Source organism: Mus musculus, chromosome 8 (genome assembly GCF_000001635.26).
Source record: "Mus musculus strain C57BL/6J chromosome 8, GRCm38.p6 C57BL/6J".
NCBI classification, from domain to species: domain Eukaryota; kingdom Metazoa; phylum Chordata; class Mammalia; order Rodentia; family Muridae; genus Mus; species Mus musculus.
In genome coordinates this window covers 47,052,001-47,074,078 of record NC_000074.6, presented here as the reverse complement: position 1 = coordinate 47,074,078, position 22,078 = coordinate 47,052,001, and the positions used below count along the sequence as shown (strand labels likewise).

The following is a 22,078-nucleotide window of genomic DNA, read 5'->3' as shown; positions in this document are numbered from 1 at the left end:
CTTTCTTTCTTTCTTTCTTCCTTCCTTCCTTCCTTTCTTCCTTTCTTCCTCTCTTTCTTTCTTTCTTTCTTTCTTTCTTTCTTTCTTTCTTTCTTTCTTTCTTCATTCCTTCCTCCCTTCCTTTCTTCCTTTCTTCCTTCCTTCCTTCCTTCCTTCCTTCCTTTCTCTTTCTCTCTCTTTCTTTCTTCCTCTCTTTCTTTCTTCATTCCTTCCTCCCTTCTTTCCTTTCTTCCTCTCTTTCTTTCTTTCTTTCTTTCTTTCTTTCTTTCTTTCTTTCTTTCTTCCTTCCTTCCTTCCTTTCTTCCTCCCTCCCTTTCTCTCTCTTTCTTTCTTTTTTCTTTCTTTCTTCCTTCCTTCTTTCTTTCTTTCTTTCTTTCTTTCTTTCTTTCTTTCTCTCTCCCTCCCTCCCTCCCTCCCTCCCTCCCTCCCTCCCTCCCTCTCTCTCTCTCTCTCTCTCTCTCTCCTTCCTTCCTTCCTTCCTTCCTTCCTTCCTTCCTTCCTTCCTTCCTGGGTATAGACTGATTTCCCTATCATGCGGTACTGGGAACTCAACCAGATCATAGCTTTACCCCTGAGCTAGTGGAGATATACTGAGTTATATCCCCAAGGCTCTTTTCATCATTATTCTTTTTATTTTGAAGGCAGGGTTTACTTTCTGTCACCTAGAGAGAGAAGTTGTGTACTTCCAATCCTCCTGTCTCTGTTCATTAGCCCCCACCATCACATTGCTGTATTACAAGCCCATCAGGATGGACCAAAGATTGGATTCTGTAATTCTTCTTTTTGTATGAAATGTGGCTACCTCACCTTTCTCCTTCAGACTTGAGAACCTCATCTTTTAAAAATTATTATTGAAAATAGATTTTTTTTCATGCAGTATATCCTGATTACAGTGCTCCCTCCCTCCACTTCATACAGCTCCTCCCTACCACCCCTCCCCTCTGGATCTGCTCCCTTTCTGTCTCTCACTAGAAAAAAACAGGCTTCTAAGAGATAACAATCAATCATGACAAAATAGAATATAATAAGATGAAGCAAAAACTTTCACATTAAAGTTGGCATGGCAATGCAACAGGAAGAAAAGAGTCCCAAGAGTAGGCACAAGAGTCAGAGACTGGTGTGTGCTAAAATGGCCAGCGTATGTGGTGCTGGGGATGGCACCTAAGGTTTCCTGAATGATAGGGGAGTCAGTCTGCACACTGAGCTGCAACCCCAGCCCTAATTATGTATTTGTAAAAACCATTCATGTCCATAGATTCTTTTATTTTGTTTTACAAGGTTTTTTTGTTGTTGGTTTTTTTGTTTTGTTTGTTTTTGTTTTGTTTTGTTTTGTTCCTAAACTCACATCATGAAAATACTGGATCACCCTTGTTAACTGGTTGTCTCTAGTTTTTAATAACTTAGTGTGTGTGTGTGTGATGTGTACAAAAGTAATACATAATGTAATATACATAACCATATATCAGAAGTTATTCATTTTCCAGTTTCATCCAGGGGAACATGTCTCAATTCCCCTGAGTGTCTGGGAATAGAAGTAGGACCCAAAGCTAGACAGGAGGAAGCATTTTCAGGTGGTCTCAGGCTTCCTAGAGTGGATTGCTGTCCTCCTGGGAAATGGTATGATGTGTCTTATTTCTTCTTTGCTGTTTTGATGACCCTGTGTTTGATTCCAGCTTCTGCGTGATTTTAGTTTCATGATGGTGCTCCCTATTCTCAAGTTCAGCACATCTCAGAACCAAATTGAACCTTAGGCAGAAATTTTCTAGCCATATCAACCAGTTGATTAATGAGACCTAAGAGGAAGTTGTTAGTGGTTTCTAGACAGGGGCAGATGAAGTGGAAATTTCTGGCTGTGTCATGTGATGGCTTCCTGAAGCAGACTCAGGTGATGTTTGGCTGAAACAAACTCGTGAATAGACATGTGATGTTCAGAGAGAGGGTTAAGTAGGACCCAACAGACAGCGATGGAGAGCTTGCATGGCTAGCTATGCAGCGCTTTGTTGGTCTTGGGTCTTTGTTGATCTCACTTTGTTGAGAAAGGCACGGCAGAGAACTTCTCCTGACATTCCAGCTGGCTCCGGTCTCTCCTGCTGATTTGTGCTGATTCAGCAGAGGTCTGGCTGTTTCTGCTGAATCTTGCTGCCACTGCTGATTCGTGTCTAGTGACACTTTTTGACCTGCATTGTTGATGTTCTGACACGACTGAACTAAAATGCTGGTGTCCTGACCATGGAGATTGGAATTGTCCCATATAACCACTTCTAAACAGGCCCCATTGTCTGATTACACATCTTTTCTCCTCCAACCTTTGGATGGTGGGCTAGAAAAGGGGTCAAAGCATTTGAGAACTCTTAAGTTTTGAAAACTATACGCCTACAGGCAGATGTTCAGTGTAGCTAAAGAAACTTGACTGCAAGAACTACTTGGAGCCGGGCGGTGGTGGTGCACACCTTTGATCCCAGCACTTGGGAGGCAGAGGCAGGCGGATTTCTGAGTTCGAGGCCAGGCTGGTCTACAAAAGTGAGTTCCAGGACAGCCAGGGCTACACAGAGGAACCCTGTCTCAAAAAACCAAAAAAAAAAAAGAAAAAAAAAGAAAAAAAAAGAAAAAAAAAAGAACTACTTGGGTATGTAGGTGTCTCTTAAGACTATCATCATAATTACATACCTTTGCTTATGGAGAGGCCCTCCCCACCTGCATTCTATAATCTTAAAAGTTCTCCATACCTGCTTCTACCTCTAGCTTAAAAATGCATAGTCCTATCCCATAATGTGCTACTAAAAGTCACACCAATTCTTTTCTGCTTTTGGGTGTTGGGAGAAGTTGTGTAGCTTGGAACTGCAGCAACTATTGTGTGACTTTGAGAAGAAAAGAGCAATTACGTACCGCTGGATCAGGGACTTAATGTCATTGTGTTTCTGGATTAAAGATCCATGGAGCTTATTATCCCCAGTTAAATGAGATGGCAAATCATTACTGCAGCCGTGTTCCAATGGTCTGAGACTCAGACTTGGTGGCACATGCCTTAGCCCAAACACTCAGGAGACTGATGCATGAAGTCGGTGAATTTGAGTCCAGCCCGAGCTATTTAGTAAACTCCAGGCCATCCTGGGAAACTTAGCAGTACATTTCTCAAAAAGTCAAGGATAATTATAGAAAAGCAAATAGCCCATGACTTATGACCCAACTCATCTTAACCCATACCCTCAGGTCTCCTAGAACTGTTTTCATCATGCTTCAAGACAGACATCTTTTCCCTGAATGTGCTACATATTTCTTTATGAGAAGACCCTCTATTAAAATGAAAGAGATCCCCCTTTCCCCATCAGAAGACTTCCATTGATGGCTGCAACGACTTCCGGGACTCAGGATATTTCCCACTGGCATTGAGATGGCATCTCACTGGTTGTCTATCCTCTCCACAGTGACCTCTGGCTTTGCTACCCCCACACCCCCCACCTAAGCCTATTTCCACCAAATTATCCCAATAACCCCATGGCCATCCATCCCCCTTCCTCTCATGCTGTGACTTCTCAACCCCTCAGCACTTGAACTAAGCATAAGAAAGCAAATGACAAATCCTCACGGTCACGCGAAAACACGAGTGGTGGCCCTCTATGGCTTAATCCTCATAAATTTATTTACTAACAGAACTTCAGAACTTCACCAGAATTTTATAAAATGAAAGACTTTACAAACAAAAGGTTAGTTCTTTGCTGTGACTTAGGATGTACTGACATCAGCGAGCCTCTAACGGGGTTGCATGTGCTCTCCAGAAAGGGCCACGAAAAACATTTGTGTTTGTATATTACAGACCCATAAGTGGCATGTATAAAACTGACTGTACTCGCATTATTATTTTGTATTGCTTTTGTGTGTGACAGAGATGGAAAGACAGGGGAGAAAGAGAGAGAGTGCTAATGGGATATGGGCAAGGTCATAGATTACAATATTCTTACCCAGTCCTTGTAAACTCTGAACAGAATGATTAAAAAGTCACACTTTAGTTCCTGGAAGGAATGGTGTAAGAAGGTGGCTCTTAGAATCCTTTTGTCTCTAGATAGCTACTAAAAGCTCCTCTAGCAGGCTCAGGCTGGCCTGCAGCTTCCATCCTCCTTCCTTTGCTTCACTCTTAGAGTCCCTGTAAACCATGTGTAAACCTGGCTGGCCTCTACCTTCTGTTTTTTGTAGTTTCAAGGAGATCTGCTTTGTTTTCAGTTCATGGTGACCAGAGCACACAGGAATGACTAAGTCCTGCTAAGTAGTCATGCCCCAGAGTCCCCTGGTTTCACGCTTGTTGGCCATCCACTCGCTTGCCCAAATGCCTGTTTCCAGCCATGAGAAACCAGTTCTCTCTAGTACATTATTTACTAGTCTTGAGTCCTTGGCATTACTGACCTCAACAGCTTACTACTCCTCTGACCTTGCAGTCCTATCTAAGCTCGTCTGAAGCAGTGTTCTCTTCCAGAGTGGACTGTACCCTCAGTTCAATCATAGGTTCCCCCCGAAGGTAGGACATTCATAAGTATCATACGTGAATTCAAGAGACTGCTTAGCTTAAAGCCTGCAGGTTGAAGAGGAAGACACGTAGGCCTGAGGCAAATTAGGGATCAGCCCCCAAATGAAAGATAATCTCTGTTGTAAAAACCAGCTGGTAATCTGCGGGCCTGGATCCACACAGTTCTGTTTTCTAAACAGTTCTCTCCTGGGCGAGAACAGCACTGGGCTCTCCCGGCTTTCCATTGGGCAGCAGCTTCTTCTGATTTCACAGTAATTCTTCTGATTTCAGCTGAACGATTATGTGGAAGCTTGAGTAATTGAGTTAAGGCCTATTTATTACAATGTACAATATCAGCAGCTGTGAAGTCTAAATCTCAGCTTTGAGTTTGCGTCTAAAGCTTGTGTTTACCTAGATATCTCTTCCAGCCTTTTGATTTTTCTAAACAATGAAGCAAAGCACACCCAAGAGAAAAGATCTCAATGGTCGTTGCCTAGCTGTGGGCTGTGGATAGAGTTTGAATAATGAGTGGAATGTTTTGTATTTTATAATTACCTCTGCTATGAACCATCCTTCATCAGCCACCAGGGTCAAAGGAGAGACAAATTTTCCTTTCTTGTAATAGAACCTGTTGGGTATTGATTCTTTCTCATACACGGTCATGTGTTCCACTGTGCGGAGTTTGTGATATATCTACAAAGAAAACCAACAAAGTACATGTTAGATCTGTGAGATAATAGAAGTATCTATCTATCTATCTATCTATCTATCTATCTATCTATCTATCTATCCATTTCTCATATATATGCATTATATGTGTATATTTAATATATACATATCTATGAACTACAGTTAAATGAGATAGGGTCTTACTATGTATCCCTGGCTGGCCTAGAACTCACTATGTAGATCAGGCTGGTCTTGAACTCACAGAGATTAGCCTGTGCCTGCCTCCCTAATGTTAGTATTAAAGGTGTGTGCCATCACACCTGGCTATGAGAGACCTGGCTATGAGAGATCTTTGTGTAGTTCACAAAGCAAGCTAGCTTTATCCAGGGATATTAAAGATCCATATGCCCTCTGACATAAGAGATGGACCCCTAAGAAATGCAATGGAAATCTCTCATGTGTGTGTACCTGTAGACCTATGTACAGAATAGCCCAGACAGCAGAAGAGACACAGCAAAGAGGTAACAATAAGAGGGGTAAAGAAGTAGTAGTATAGTTCTGGGGCAAGACTCTAGAACGCAGTAAAGACAGATGCAAACATTGGATCAGCAAAGATGCTTTGAAGACTCTCAAGGATCTCAATTTGAGAAAAAATAATGTTAAGTAAGAACTTATCATATAAAACTCAAGTAATCTCACAACCATACGAGAAACGGTCACTCTTTTAGGGGCTTTTCTGAGGGGGCTAGAAAGCTCATGAGAATTTTTAGGAGACCATAGATTATACCAATGTTTTGCTTCTATCAAATATGCCCGTATCAGCGCTATCCTATCAAATATAGGGTGCCCGTATCAGCGCTAACTTCTACCGCTTGCAAACTTTCTAATAATTGTTTGATACACAGTCCGTGACTAGTGAACACATTATAAAAGTTATTTGTCAAGATTCCATGTGCTAAAATTAAGTGGCAATTTTGAAAGTGGCCTGACTGACATCAAATACCACCCAAATCAGAAAAGATATGGGTTCCTTAACTTGACTTCAAGATTATCTCCTACCCTTACATGAATCTTAAAAGCACTACTAACCACACTGCTAATTTCACTGTAAGTTATAAAGTCTATGTACACTTTCAGTACTTAGCAGACGCTTAAATATTGTGGCTAAAAGTAAAGTCAGCCTGCTGATATTGGTTTGTTGGCCTTTAGCCAAATCAGACATATATTCCTTAATAGAAATGAACATAAAATTGTGTTTTAATCTTCATTTCTAATTTTATTAGATGTTTTATTCACTCACATCTTTAAAATAGTCTGCAGGCTGCTGAGTATAAAGTTATTGATAGCTCCATGAATTAATTTTCCATATTTGATTAAAACGATGTATGGGGAATGCAGAACTATTTTTGGATAAGTGATAAAAATCTGCTGACATACAACAGGTCTTGCCGATTGTTGTGTCCATCACATGACACAACTGTCACCACATACAGCCCCCTCTTTCGAACCATTACTAACCGCTAGTGATTGCCGGCGCTGCTCAGCGTGTACATCCTGCTGGAGGATGCGCTTCCCAGCTCGGGAGTGTTGATACCCAAGCATTCTGGAGGTGTCATGTTCCTAAGTGCCAAGTTGGGGGCAAAGATGATCTTCCTTGCCAGGAAGACAGAGCTGTTTCCCAAAACCTGCCAGCATGTAACATATTCTTTCCATTTACATATTTAGGGAGTTAGTGGGATACTACGTAAACTTCACTGCCTGGCTATGGAGCTCAAAGAGAAAAAAAACAAAACAAAACAAAACAACATTTCCCTAGTGAATGGGGAAAGGCTAAGAGCAATAGGATTGTTGACAACAGGCTTCAAATGAGGTCAAGCAAGGTGGTGGTGAGACTGCCTGTAGGACAGACTCCAGCCTCTGGCTTCCACCAGGACCTCTGGCTAATGACGACTGTTCATAGGCAACTGTTGTGGTGATATGAGGGGGAAGGAAGGAAACAGTCCTCAGGCTCCTCCTGGATCCCCTGTGGCTGGCATTGTCCCCTTGAAAGACAGATGTTTCCTGGCCCATGCCATCTCCCCAGGGAGTGGACAGAAGCAGCACCCATGTACTGGGAGGTGATGAAGCAATGTGAACACTAAGTTGTCACCCAAGGGTGTCACCTGTCCCTCCTTATTCTTGCCACCCACTGTCAGCCCTGAGTACTGTGTTTTGGGAGTGTGAACACAGGGTTCTGAGTTTCTGAAAGGAGTTTCGTTCCTTGTCTGCACACTCTGGCAACTTAACCACGCCCTATCCAGATTATTCTCATTCGATGGTGATCATCATGAGCGGCACATCCGTAGTCTTTGCTGTGATCTCAGCCTGCATCTGTGTACTCCTGTGGATTTTAGGACAGCTCAGCCTCACTGCCATGTTCACGTGCAGAGGGCAGAGGGGCCAGACTTGTCATAGCCTTGTACACAGCTGATAACCAAACTGGGATCAGAACCTAAGAGGAGCAGCTGCTAAGTCAGGAACTGACCCCTTGCATCTCTAATCGTCTTTAGCCATCTTTGTGTCTCCGGGCTCCTGGGGGAAAGGAATCGGAGGCAGATCGGAGTGGTCGCATCATTCTAAAGAGTCTAATTAAGTTATGAAATTCAGTGCAGGTAGATGCCGTTATGGAGTAAAACAGAAAATGAATGACTCTATAGAGGTCACTTGCTAAGTGAGTAGCAAGCTTGGTCACCTGACTCCAAAGTCCAGGCTTCTAACCCTTTCCCATGGTTGATGATGAAAACCCTAGGAAGGAATCAAAGCACAAACTGGGGGGCAGTGGGCCCATGTCACCTCCCGTCCACCATGCTGTGTCTTGCCTCAGAGTGTTTTCCAGGAACTGGCCACAGGCTCACAACGGGCCCTCGGTCTTTCACTTGCTGCAGGTCGTCCAGGCTGATGTAGTTGCTCAGCTCAATCACTTTATCCATCCAGAAGATGTCAGTCATCCCATGGTCTGAGAAGAGGATGACGTTTAGGTCCTGCTGCAGGCCTCGGTCCTGTGGGGTGAGTACAGGCAGTTAATCACAGTGGTAAAATTTCACACAAAGATTCTCCAGGAGACTGTTAAAATTGGAACCAATATTTGGCTCCTATATTCAGGCTCAGCTAAGTCTATTCCTAAGAAGCTGGCAGTTCTCTAGTCCAGCAATACACATCTAGATCAGTTCAATCCCACTGGTCACGCATGAACCAAGGAGTCAGTTGGTGCCTATGTGAAAAGTGCTCGTGGAGGAAAGAAGAGTCTCACATTGGCTTAGTAAAGAAGTCATTGAAGGAAGAGTGGGAGGGAGGGACTGGCAGTCATGAAGGAGAAGACAAGAGAAGACAGCAGGTCAGTTGTCCTTGCTTTGGGTCACCTGAATCCACTGGATCATATACTTCAGGACAGTGTCCACAGCTCTGAGGGCATCTTTTCTCTGAGGTGATGAAGGGCCGTAGTGGTGACCTTCTACATCGATGCGCTCATGGTATATGGCTGCTAGATCCGCTCGGCCACTCCTGGAGAGAAGGGAATGAGAGAGCCACTGTTGAGGGAGACCTCTGACAACTTGCTTCCTCATGATCCACTCACCCTCTGTGAAGGTGTGAGAGCCCCCAAATCTGACCACTGGACCAGTCAAAAACCACATTTCCATGTAAATTAGGTGGGCAGATACTGAACTCAAGGTTTAGTCCTGAGCAGCTTGGTGACATGATTTGGAGGATGTATCTGCTGGCCACCCCCTCTTCTGGCCAATGATATTGGCTTTCATGTCTATAAAAGTTGAAAGATGTAAAAAGATCCAGGGCATGATTCTTGTAATGCCCTCCTCTTAGTCTGTTGGAACTGAGAAGTCAGGAAACCAGATACAACATTTTAAATAACTATTGAAAAAAAAATTTGAGGGACTTTAAGGGCATCCTAACCAAATGCTAGACTGTGGATCTGACGGGCAAGAATGAAAAGAGTATCACCACAGCAACTTGATTAGCTACACATAGATTAACCTTTAGGCTATGATATCAGCAGACACACCCCAGCTATGTGCTCTATGGGGACCTGTGACAGGCTCCCTCCCATGTAGACACAGAGTAAATCCTAAAAGTAACTGTACTTTCAATGAATTCCAAGACTCCCTCAGGGCCACTTATTGATGGTAAAAATCCAAACCATTTAGCCTCCAATGCTGGCATAAGAATGACCAGAGCTAGCAATATAATGCGGGGTGGTGGTTCACTTATGGAGAGAAGGAAGAGAATTCCTGAGGATGTCCCCTCCTTCCTTCGCACAACACTTTCCCCTGTGACCGCCTCTTCCCAAGGATAGGCTTTGCCTATCAAGCATCCAAAATAGATCCGAGTGATGGAGATGGTCATAATGACCATTATGATAGCATCCATGAGCCAATGGCAATGAAAGGAAAGATGGTTTTCTCTGCTTGGACCTCTATAAGAGACAGGGAGTGGGAACTTGTAGAGCCCACCTCCAACAGGAAGACAGGGTGTCAAATGAGGGAGGGGGTTGCCATCCCACAGTCAAAACCCTGACCCATAATTGTTCCTGTCTGAAAGAATTACAGGGATGAAAACGGAGAGAAGCCTGAGGAAAAGAAGGTCCAGCGACAGACCCAAAGTAGGATCCAGCTCAAGGGGAGGCCTCAAGACCTGATACTATTATTGAGGCTATGGAATGCTCACAAAAAGGAACCTAGCATGACCACACTCTGGAAGACCCAACAAGCAGCTGAAAGTCAGATGCAGATATTTGCACCCAACCAATGGACAGAAGCAACTGACCTCTGTTGTTGAATTAGGGAAGGTGGAAAGAAGCTGAGGAGGAGGGTGATCGATCCTGTAGGAGGACCAGCAGTCTCAATTAATCTGGACCTCTGAGATCTCTCAAACACTGGACCAACAAACAGGCAGCATACATCAGCTGATATGAGGCCTCCAACACACATACAGTAGAGGACTTTCAGGTCTGTGTTCACTCAGAGATGATGTAAGTAATCCTCAAGAGACTGGAGACCCCAGGGAGTTTAGAGATCAGGTGGGGTGGAGGGTGGGGAGGAGGTATGGAATGTGGACCAGTTGGGGGCGGGGGTGGACAGGGGGTGGAATAAAATCTGGAGTGTAAAATAACATTTTTAAAAAGAGGTAGATTTCTTGTCAAACTGCCTTATTTCTCTTGAAAAAAACTTGACTTTAAGCACATCTGTGTACAACACACAAATGCCGACAGCTGGATGCATAGACACATATACACCACATCCTCTTTTCCTTTGATATGGTCTTACCAGCCCAAGCAATGGAAGAGTGTAGTCTCTGAGCGGGCAGGGCCTTGGGTCTTGCTATTCTCCAGGACAGAAACATTCTCATCTGGCTCAGAGGACCTAGTTTCCTTGGACCGAGTCATACGGTATCCGTTCCTTGTTCAGATGTGTGGCAGCTGCTGCCTCCCCCAGGAAGCCCCCTCTGGTGTCTTGAGGTCAGGTCAGATGACCCTGCCGTGTGCTCCCAAGACTATATGCTCACTTCTAGGCTTTTTTTAGGTGTACCCTTCTCTCTCTAGATTATGAGATGCTTTCACATCAGGAATGGTAATTCATTCTCCATGGTATCGCAACCCAAGCTTAACATTTTGCACATGGTAAGAGTGAACAGCAGTCAGCTAAGTGCATAAAAGCAAGTGCTCACTAATGAGCTATTGACTATGGCTGTGCACTGTATTTCTGCACCACCACCTCCACCACCACCACCATCACCACCACCACCACCACCACCACCACCACCACCACCACCACCACCATCGTCATAAATATTCATGTATTCCAGGCTGGCTTTGAATCATATAGACAAAGACAACCTTGAACTTTTGATCCCCCTGCCTCTAGTTTTCCCAGGCCCTGGGATTTCAGCTGTGTATCTCAGTTTATATGGTTTTGGGGTATCAAGCTTGGGGCTACGTGCATGCTGGACAAGCTCTAGCATTCAAGAGAGTTTTAAACATTCATAAGTATCATAAGATGAAGCCAGGATTTAAGCCCAGGTCCCTAGAACATGACCACGGTTATTGCTAAGGGTCAAGTCAATAGCCCATGACAAAGGGGATCCATCCCAAACAGCCCAAGTGACCTTTGGAAGTCATTGCTCTGTTGTATGACTTACACTAACTCCCAGAGCTGGCTACAGGAAAGGACATTCAGAGACACCCTCATTGTCACCTAGATACTCTGTGTATCTGTATGTAACCGTTTCCAGGCCTGGAGCTTTAGGGACAAGTGTCCTCACAGAAGAGCATTTATAGATTTGTGCACGAAGAAGCAGAATTCAGAGAGTTCTGGGAGATTCTCACTCCCTGGCAGATCTCTGAGACAGAGCTGAAACTTACAAATGTAACTGGGCCTTTAAATGCCTATCTGCATCTACTCCATCTTCCCAACTAGGGAAGAGACTTCAGAGCCGTCTCTGCCTGGTATCCTCTTCTTTATGGCCACGTACCAGTTATTGATACCCTCATGTTCTTCTGAGCACTCTGGGGTGTACATCATTTGCAGCCCTGAGAAAACTCTAGTTTTTAGAGAAGTGAAATTGTTAGTCAAATGTTCTTTTCTCTTTTTAGAACAAAACAAACTGACCCCTCATTAATAGGCCCTGTCACCACCTCCTCCATAATACGAATTGGGTTATGTTAGTATTTAGATTTTTCTCACAAATGCTATTATTTGTACACCCTAATGTGAGAATGACTAATTCAGACTGCCTCTGCGTCTGTACAGGGTCAGGTACGAAAGGTCCCTCTAGGGCCCTACAAGTGTGGAGGTGGTGGGGAGAAGTTAGTAATAGGTAATATGATTTCATCCATATGCTGAAATTCGCTCATGGTCCATGACTGGTAAGGCTCTGGGCTCTGGGATCTTCCTCCATCATTACATCTGAACACAATGAAACCGTCCATAAAATCTGTCCTGCAGATAAGCCTCCACATTTATCTGCTTTATCTCCTGGCATCTTAGGCACTCCAGATGTGCACCTTAGGCATTCCAGATGTGCTGGTTCACTCACTATATCATCTGTTTAGGAGTCCACACTTCCAGCATGGGCCCTACATGTGTTGGAAAATCCCACTTAATACATTGGCGACTCACTAAAGTGAGGCTTACTGTGGCATTGAAGTTTAATAAACTACTCCCAGGTCTCTTCATTTTAATACCCATTGTATTGCAGAATATTTGTAGGGCACTTTAGAACGGGCTGGTTTCTCTAAGGCTGTTTATCACATTGGAAAATCTCTATGTGGTTAGAAAGCTGGAAAGTGTCACAATTGACCTGATGGCATTGTTTCAGGAAGCTGTCAACCTCAGATGCCAGGAACACTTGATTTGGGATGCTTGTGTTACGGGGAGTACACATGTGAGAGCTTTCTAGGTTAAGATTTCATTGATTCATTAGGGACTGAAGTCTCCCAGGGCTGACAGCTCTTGCCTGCTTGGAGTTTAGCAGATAAATTTTTGGTAGCCAGCTGTTTCCGATGTGGGTCTGGTCTCTATCACAGGTCAGCTCGTTTGTCATAGGGTTAGGTGACGCAGATTCTGTGTCTGCTATTGGCCATTTACAGCTTTGAGGTTCAGGAACCATGCCAGAAGGACATGTGGCTATCAAACCTAGTCTCAGAAAGCTGCAGGGGGCCTCCAACCCCAGCGTTTCAGGGACACCCAAGTCTCCTATCACCTTATAATTCTGTCTAGATTGCTCTGCAGTATAAAAAGTTCACAATGTCGTATCCATTTTTCTTACTGAAGTACGTTGGGAGGAGAGAAGAATTGGGCAGAGGGAAATGGAAGCGATGTAAAGGTATGGTTAGTTCTTGACTGTTAAGAAAGATGATTTATCGTTTTAAAAGAAGGACCCTGAAATGACAGTGTGTCCTTTCAGTATCATGTTGGGGCACTGTCCAATACACTAGTTTAAAAGATACAAGACTTCATTCACCGTTACCATTCAGATTTCTGCAAACCTAGCTGGTAGCTAGCAGGAAACCTTTAAGATAACATTTAAAAAATTTTTGGTGGGGGGCTGGAAACCTGAAATTATGGTTTTATTATTCTCAATGTTATTGATATTTCTACATATGACAATATCTGTATCTCTTCATTCCTCAGCATCCTTTGTGGTCAGTTTTGCTTTCTCATATCCTCCAAGATGCCTTGATATTCTCACCCTATCAGTAGTAAGTTGATTTGAATCTTGGCATAAGTCTTGTGATGGTTTGTATATGCACGGCCCAGGGATTAGCAGGTGTGGCAGGATTAGAAGGTTAGGCCCTGTTGGAGTAGGTATGTCACTGTGGGTGTGGGCTATAAGTCTCTCATTGTAGCTGCCTGGAAGTCAGATACAGCTAGCAGCTTTCAGATGAAGATGTAGAGCTCTCAGCTCCTCCTGTACCATGCCTGCCTGGATGCTGCCATGCTCCCACCTTGATGATAATGGACTGAACCTCTGAAGCATAAGCCAGCCCCAGTTAAATGTTCTTTTGAAGAGTTGCTTTGGTCACGTTGTCCGTTCACAGCAGTAAGACCCTAACTAAGAGAAGTCTCAAAAACAGAACGAGTACATGGTAGTTTGTGAAAATTACCTTGGGCACAAATGTGGTTTCAGATTCTGGCTTCCCTTCTCAATAAGGATATCTCTGATGAATGGGAAAATTATCCCTATACCCCTGTTTCTCTGTTTGCAAAACCGACCTACAGTGACTTGAATAATAAATGTGTCCAGTAGTCTCATGTATTTGAAAACATGACCACCCCCCCACCCCACCCCACCCCCCGGCTGATGGTGATGTTTAGGGAGGTCTACGTGGTATGGCCTTGCTGGAGAAAGTGTATCAGCAGCTATGGGTTTTAAGAGTAAAATCCTCCCCTGTTTTCAGTTCATCCTCTCTACTCTGTGATAGTGGTTGCCATATGCACTCTCAGCTTGCAGGTCTCTACTTCAGCCACCACGTGTACTCCCTGCTGCCATTCAGTGTCTGCCATTATGGACTCTAATTGTATAAAACCCCAAACCAAATAAATTCTTTGTTCTATAAGTTGTCTTGGTCATGGTGTTTTATTGCACAACTGAAAAGCAACTAATATACTGCCATTTGGGTGCTAAATGAGCTGCTGGTATAGTGTTGGACACAGAGCAAAAGAGAAGGACACAAGGAAAGAAGGAAGGGATGGAGGGATGGAGGAAGGGAGGGAGGAATGAAGGGAGGGAGAGAGGGAGGGAGGGAGATGAAATGCCTTCTTCCGCTTGGCTTTATCACTTTGCCTGAGTGTATAGGTTTAGCAGGTAGGAGAGTTTCATCCCTACTGAATAGGAGCGAGCTTCTCCACTCTTCTTAGCCTGTTCATAGAGAAGAGGAACCCAGCCAAGATACTTGAACTGGCTTCCTTTGCCAGGTGGGAGGAATTATCTTGCCATCCATCCGTTCCTTTATTATCTTCAACAGTGGCTGGAGTTCTGAGAGTTGAGGTGGCCAAAGGAACTCCTCTGGAGCTGTATGCAATAGTTGAGAGGTCAACCAAAGTTCTTAGCTGGTGTTCCCCTGCTGCGGCTGCCCAGATCTTGCTTTCTTTGGTTTTCTATGTTATTTGTCAGTATGCTATTGTAATTTCCCATTGTGAGCATTAACCTTGGGCCCTACCCATGATGATTGGCAGGTCCTTTATCATTAAGACTCCTTACTTACTAAGATACTTAAAAACTGACCTTGAGCTCTCCCTGTGGCTCAGACAGAACTTGAACCTTTGAACCTTCTGTCTCAGCATAGTTGGGATTATGGTCTTGTACTACCAGGCCTGGGTTCCAGAGCCCCGTTGAACAGGTTACATGTACAATCTGCTTGGCACCATGTTGGAAGCAGTAACTGCTTCCTCCATGCAGCCAGGGCTCCCTGGTTACCTCCTGATCCCTCTTCTCCTACTCTACAAACTATTCTTTAGTTGGTCTTTAGCACTGGGTACTTTTTTTTTTTTAACTCACCATGAGCCTCCTGCAAACAGAATTTCCAAGACAACAATGAATCAAGTGATAATGGACCATGAACTGCCTTGTGTTTTGGAAGCGGAGTGGGGGTAGGGGTAGGGGTGGGTGTGGAGCGGGTGGTATTGTGCTCAGGGGCCCTGCCTGCTGAGTCTTTATGTGTGATGACAGAGTTCAGAAAACATCAGTGGGGCAGGCTGCTGCTAGAGACAAAAAGCCGAATCCCCCTTTGTCTTAGTTACTGTTCAATTGTTGTGAAGAGATGCCATGACCAAGTCAACTTATCACAGAGAGTAGTTATCCGGGCTGGGGAGTGCTTACAGTTTCAGTGGGTCAGTTTATGACCATCATGGAAGGAAGCATGGCAGTAGACAGGCAGGCAGGCAGGCAGGCATGGCACTTGAGCAGTAGCTGAGAGCTTATATCTTACCTGTGGGTAGCAGACAGAAAGAGAGAGAGAGAGAGAGAGGCAGAGAGAGAGAGAGGCAGAGAGAGGCAGAGACAGACAGACTGTAGGTGGCACAGACTTTTAAACCTCAAAGTCCTCTCACAGTCACATACCTCGGCTAACAAGGACACACCTCCTAATCCTTCTCCAAAACACCCAACTGGGGACCAAACATTCAAATACATGAGCCTATGAGGACATTCTCATTCAAAGCATCACCCTTCTCTAACCTTCAAGAGCCCAGTCCCAGGATGGTCCCAGAGAGGATGATTCTCAACCTCTTCTATCTGTCTGGTTCTTCTTTCAAGGCATCTTGAAGATATGAGTATGGACTGGGTTGTTGGATTAAGAAGCCACATTTTCCAGTCACTTCACACACAGGGAAGGCCCTGGAAGCCTTGCCGACCCAAGCCTCTTCTAGAAGAGCCTGGGTGCCCACGTTACCCCAAGAGCTTGTGAAGTCAAGAGAAGGAAGTTAACCTTCAAGACTCAGAGATGCTTTTGTGAGATGTTGTCATAATTAAATTTTGTCAACTTGTTACAGACATAGACATATCTGTATAGAGTGAAGCTGAGTTGAAGAGATCAGCTTGGTCTATGGGCATGTCTGTGAGCCATCAGTCTTGAGTGTTGATTTTTGTAGAAAGGCCCTCTATGGGCGCCACCATACCTGGCATGTTGGCCTGGGGTATACACAAAGGTAGCCAATCAATGTAAGAAAACAAACCAGTAAGCCATGTTCCTCTATGGTCTCTGCTTCAGTTCCTTCCTCCAGGATGATGTTTGAGTTCCTGCCTAGACTTCTCTTGATGATGGCTTGATTATAACTGTACACCAAAACAAACTTTTTCATCCTCAAGTTGCTTTTGCTCATAGGGTTTAGGACAGCAACAGAAAATCAAACCAGGAGAGGTGGGGAGAACACCTACGTAACATAGTAGATAAAGAGGAAACTAGGTTAATGTGAATAAAGCCTTTTGTCTCAGTGCTGTTGATATTAAAAATGTCAACTTGCATCTCTGTCTTTCCTCTATGCAATAGAAAAAAATCATCTAAATTCAAAAGAAGCATCTTACAAGGATATGGGTGGCAGTAGATGGCAATGCCCAGATCAAACACACACACACACACACACACACACACACACACACACACACACACGCTGCCTTATCTCTTCTTGCCCAGACATTCGAAGCTTCTTGATTTGCCTGGACTGCTGCTGAAAGGTCCCTGGTCTAAATGATCTCTCTTAAGTTCTGTCATATCTATCCCATGTCCCATTCTCTCTGGAAGATAGTCAACTTTGTGAACAATACTGATTCAGAGCAGTGTGTGTGTGTGTGTGTGTGTGTGTGTGTGTGTGTGTGTGTGTGAACACTTATGCGTGGAAATTTCCAAATGTTCTTCAAATTATAATTTGGAATCTGAGATAGACCTGAACCAAAAGAACTCTAGTGTCTGAACTTGCTGCACCAGGCAGGGCTATCTGATGGGAAGCTAAATAACGCCACAGTGTTGCCTAAACACACCTACCACAAGAATTCAATTCCTTTGCACCATATGCACAAATTCATGCACAAGCTCTTACATGCAGAGTGAGTGTGATTGATCTAGATTGTTCTAATCTGGCTAAGACTGTCAACCACTTTATTCCTGAAGACAACAGATTTGATTTTTGTGTGAGTAAAAGCATTGACTCACAGCAGTAATCTCTAGTCTGCTTTGTAAGAAGGAAGCAAAAGAAGGTTGAAGAAAGGACCTGTTTGTTTGTTTGTTTGTTTGTGTTTGTTTGTTTCTTTGATTTTCCTGAGGGAGGACCTAAGTTACCCCACTGCCTTCCTCAGACAGTGGCACCAGGCCTTCCCATTCTCATTCCAATCCTCCCTCGCTTAGAGATAATGTATAGGGGTCAGCATCTCCATCCTTCTTTGGCATCCCATAAAGAGAAAGGACCTGGATTATGTAAGAAATGATCTTTCTACCTGCATGTGAAGAGGTTGTTTTCAAGCTGCCCTGTTAACTTGGCCAGTATGAAGACAATGGCATTAGTCTTGCACAATCCTGCCCAGGTCTACACTGTCAAAATCCAGAGACTTCATCTGGGTTGCAGACTAAGTGAGTCACAGCCCGTGGAGTTCAAAGTCATGAGCCTACTAGCATTCCTACCCTATGAATGGTCTTGAGTTGGGAAAGTAGCACACCAGACCACATCACATGAAAACCTATCCTGAGGCCAACTCCATGGAGTTTGTGGCCTTTTCTTTCTAGAGGAACCCAAGCCTTTTACACACACACACACACACAACACACACACTCATACCCCACTACCACCAATATGATAGCAACAATCAGAAAATCTTCCCTGTTTCCCCATTTCAGAGATAAAGATGCATCTTCCTAGAGTCCTGTAATATTGTGGTGTTGCTTGACAAAGAAAAACAGAAGGGGGAAAAAACCCCACATATTTTCTCTAAGGAAAATAGATCTTTATTTTTTATTCCTCCAGCATTCTGGTGGAAGTGAGCTAATAAAAATAAGAATGTCTGATTAAATTGTCTAGAGCTCACATGATCCTCTTTGCTATTTTACCTGTGATCACCGAGTTGGATACAGACAGAGAGGCCATTCAATCTCAAACACACAATAAATGTGAGACATGTATAAACACACTGATAAGCATGCTGTTGGGACACTCGGCGGTGTTTGCGTGACAATTATAATCCAAATACTTGTATTAGTCTTGGCAGTAGGGTATAGTGATGGATAACATGGGGGTGATGTTGGAAGTAGCACTGAGAAGACACAGAGCAATTCTGAAGTCCCAGCCCTGTTCATCGGCCATGTGTCTGTGAAAGTCTGCTTTGCATTAACCAGACAGCAACACAATATACTAGCTCTGTAAGCACATAGCTTCCTAGCCCTTATGGGAGGGGGAGGGGGAGGGGGAGGGGGAGAGGGGGAGGGAGAGGGAAAGGGAATGAGTTAGCAGCCAGCATCCTATAACACACACAACAGATAAAGCTTGAGAAGAACATTTACTCAAAAGTTTAACTTCCCCCAGACTTTGCCCCTTCTAAATGTCACCAGAAACGAGTGACATGAACAGGTTCATTTTTTTTTCTTAATTTTTCATATTCTGAAGCCGTGTCAATTGTGCTAAACCATTTTGCAATCCCTCTTATTAGGTTTCACGCAGGTAGCATGGTCTCAAAGTGATCATGGAACGGGGTCCTGCTCTTTCCTTTGATAATCCTGGATGAGAAGTAACCACTATCAAGGTTGGAGCAGAAAAGGAGGTGAACGTCTCAGTCATCTTCGGACCGAGGCACCTGAGATTATTGAGGACAGCCCAACTGCTGAGCAGATTCTTGGGTTACTTGGATGCAATCTCACCCAACTGCTCATCTCTGTGCCTGAGGCGATCTTAGAGCCCCATACATAGTTGGTCACCGGTGTGAAAGACAGTCTTAATCATAGCCAGTTGCTGCTGTTGGTGCCAGTGATTTGTGCACTGGGTTTAGGAAGGATGGATATAACTTGTGCCTCACTGGAAACCATGCTGTTTCTTTTGGAAGGATGAAGGCCTTGTCCCTATTTGTATACTCTGATTCTATCTGTGTCTTCTGCTTTGACTCCACCTAGGGACCTCATTCAACAACCAAGATAACCTCAAGTCCAGCTCTAGAAATGGGAGCTCCCAACAAGCTCAGACACCTCCCTGTTGGTTGCTAAAGCAAGCTCCCAACTGGACCCCCATCTTGGCAACCCGACTGCTTCTAGTTGACTTGATGCTTTGTGTTTGATGGGGTAACCCAGTTCTCCGAGAGACCCATGGACTATTCAGAAGAGAGGAAGTAAACTTTCCAAGTTCCATACTCTGTATCATTGTTCACTTGCAAAGAAATAAAAGTTCCTTGTTCTAATGCACTAATGTGCTTTGCACATTTCAAACAAGAGTGTTGAAAGGTAATTTCTCCACGCTCATCTGGTCACAGATCTGTCCTTCAGGCAAATACTTGTTGAAGTCTTTGAAATATAAGTGCTCAGCAAATCATTAGTATGGAAATGCTGATGCTCACATAGTTTCTCCACTGTCTAACAACAGGAAAAGGAGACCTGCAAACCCTGGAGATTTTCTGTCTTCTGTTCACCGTTTCCAAACAGTGTCGCTGTTCACAGTTACAAACCATCAGTACCCCACATACCAATCACTACATAAAACTCTCTGAGACATTTCACCTAGGTCCAGCTCTCTTAGACCTCTTGAGGATTTGCTATTCATCCAAGAAACAAGGAAGAGGGAAAGGAGAGATGTCTCAGTGGGTAAGGATGCTTGCTGGGAGACGGTGACACTTAAAGGTTGCACCTGCCTTTAATCCCAGCACTCTGGAGGCAGAAGCAGGTGGATCTCTGAGTTCGAGGCTAGGCTGGTCTACAGAGCAAGTTTCAGGACAGCCAGAAACATTGTCTTGAAAAACAAAACAAAACAAGAGTCTTTGCTGCTGCTCTTTATAGAGTTTGCTTCACAGAACCTATGTCAGGTGACTCACAACTGCCTACAACTTCGGTCTGTGGCTACATAGGACCTAACTCTCTCTTCTGTCTTCTGCAGATACTTACATCTGCTGTGTACACACACACACACACACACACACACACACACACAATTTCTTAAAACACAAGGAATAATGTTTTGGCTAGAAATTTGGGACACTTACTTTAATGAGTCGAGAGCATCGCTAACTGCATTCGCAAAGTTGATATCTGTTGGGACAGTTTTATATTCTAGGCAGTAAGTTGGTCTGACACCAAGAATCTCAACTTCACAGCCTAACAAGAAAAAAAAGATGGAAAATAGTTATTGTCTCCAATACTTGGATCAGGGCTAAGAACCTATTCCATAAAACATACATCAGTCAAAATATTTTTGTACCTTTTCATAAACTAAAATAAGCTATTCCTGGTAAGTAGTATATTTAATTATAATTCTTCTTCACTACATTAGTGTCTTAAATGCCATTCCAAGGTAATACTGGAGTCTCATGACAGAAATCCCCAAACTGGACAATAGAAACAAGATAAATATTAATTAGTATAACAAAATATTTAACTTTTTCCTGTAGATTTTCCATAAATACCATCTTCTAGTCTAATGTTCCCTTGTCTTCAAGAGACATGTGTTGAGTAGTATCTTGCATCCAGAGAAATATAAAACAAATATTCCCCTATCCTGTAATAAAGAACAACTGAACTTTAGAGTTGTAGCAGCAAGCCAACTTCACTGAGTTAAAGCAAGGGCTTTGAGCTGGCCTTCCCTCTCTCAAAAATAAAAGAATAAAAAACATGGTGTGAATCTGCTCAAGTTTTCTACTGCAGACTCTCAGACCAGCAGAAGTAGTTGTCCTGGAGGAAGAGACAGTAATTCAGAATATGCGAGCAGAGAGCTGCAGAGGGATGAGCCAGTCACAGTTTACATTTGTTAGGCAAATATTTATTGGCATTTACTATGAACTGTTCAGGCAGAGAAAACAACAATGAATCAGCCAGTGTCTCCTTCTCAGAGCAGTCCAGAGTCAGCCAGTGTCTCCTTCTCGAGCAGTCCAGAGTCTAGTCTTATGGGAAAGAGGGAAGCCTGTGTTGTGTGAAGTCTGATGTATGGTGCCCACTTCCTCGATGGTATAGGGATTCCATGAGGAGCAGAATTTTCCTCCTGACAGCCTTGCTTGCATCCCTGTCTATGACACAGTGTGAAAGACACAGCCAGGGCTGTGGGGGATGGAGATAGGGGCTGGGGTAGGGTTGGGTACCAAGACAAAGACATCAATGTGAGCTAAAGTTCAGAGAACTTCTAAACAATGAAAACCATGAAATGCCAGACCAAGAGACTCTGGGAGACCAGATGTGGCTCTTGCCTACAGTTCAGGGAAAATGACTTCTAAGTGGAAGTTAGTAAAAGAGAGGATATAAACTGGGGGTGGGGTGGGGGTGGGGGGGATGGGGGAGGCTGGAGTTTGCCAGGAAGCAGGTAGTCAGGCACGGTTGAGCACATCTGCTGGGTGGTTCCAATTGATGCAGAAGATATCAGAGGGACTCCTAGGAAGACTAACTCATTAGCATAAAAGATATGGACTTCAAAAAAAGGGGTGCTGCATGAATCACTACTAAATCATTAAAAAAAGAAAAAGAAAGCATCAATTTCTTTTTAAAAAACCAAATATCAAAATGCATAAAAAGGAATTGGGATTTAAGAGACAAAACTAAGTAGTTTAGTTTTAAAACAACCGTACACAAAGCCAGAAGGAGCCATGACTCCACCTAGATAGTAATGTGTACTGCTTACCTGTCATGTATATGCACACACAGAAGAATCTTGGTAATGTAACTACAAGACTTTGACATTAATGGAAATTAGT

General features: G+C 43.8%; 1 protein-coding gene across 5 annotated transcripts in view; it reads right to left on the bottom strand.

Annotated features, from left to right (window-relative positions):
* The window catches only part of Enpp6 (ectonucleotide pyrophosphatase/phosphodiesterase 6), a 157,566-nt gene that overhangs the window by 22,684 nt on the left and 112,804 nt on the right, over nt 1-22,078 (bottom strand). For all 5 annotated transcript variants that reach the window (XM_011242227.3, XM_006509444.4, XM_017312861.1 and 2 more), the window contains 4 exons: nt 20,384-20,495; nt 8,566-8,707; nt 8,026-8,205; nt 5,054-5,191 (listed from right to left, as the gene is read on the bottom strand). In XM_011242227.3, coding sequence (XP_011240529.1) covers nt 5,054-5,191; nt 8,026-8,205; nt 8,566-8,707; nt 20,384-20,495 — 572 coding nt within the window. The remainder of the gene's footprint in view (nt 1-5,053; nt 5,192-8,025; nt 8,206-8,565; nt 8,708-20,383; nt 20,496-22,078) is intronic.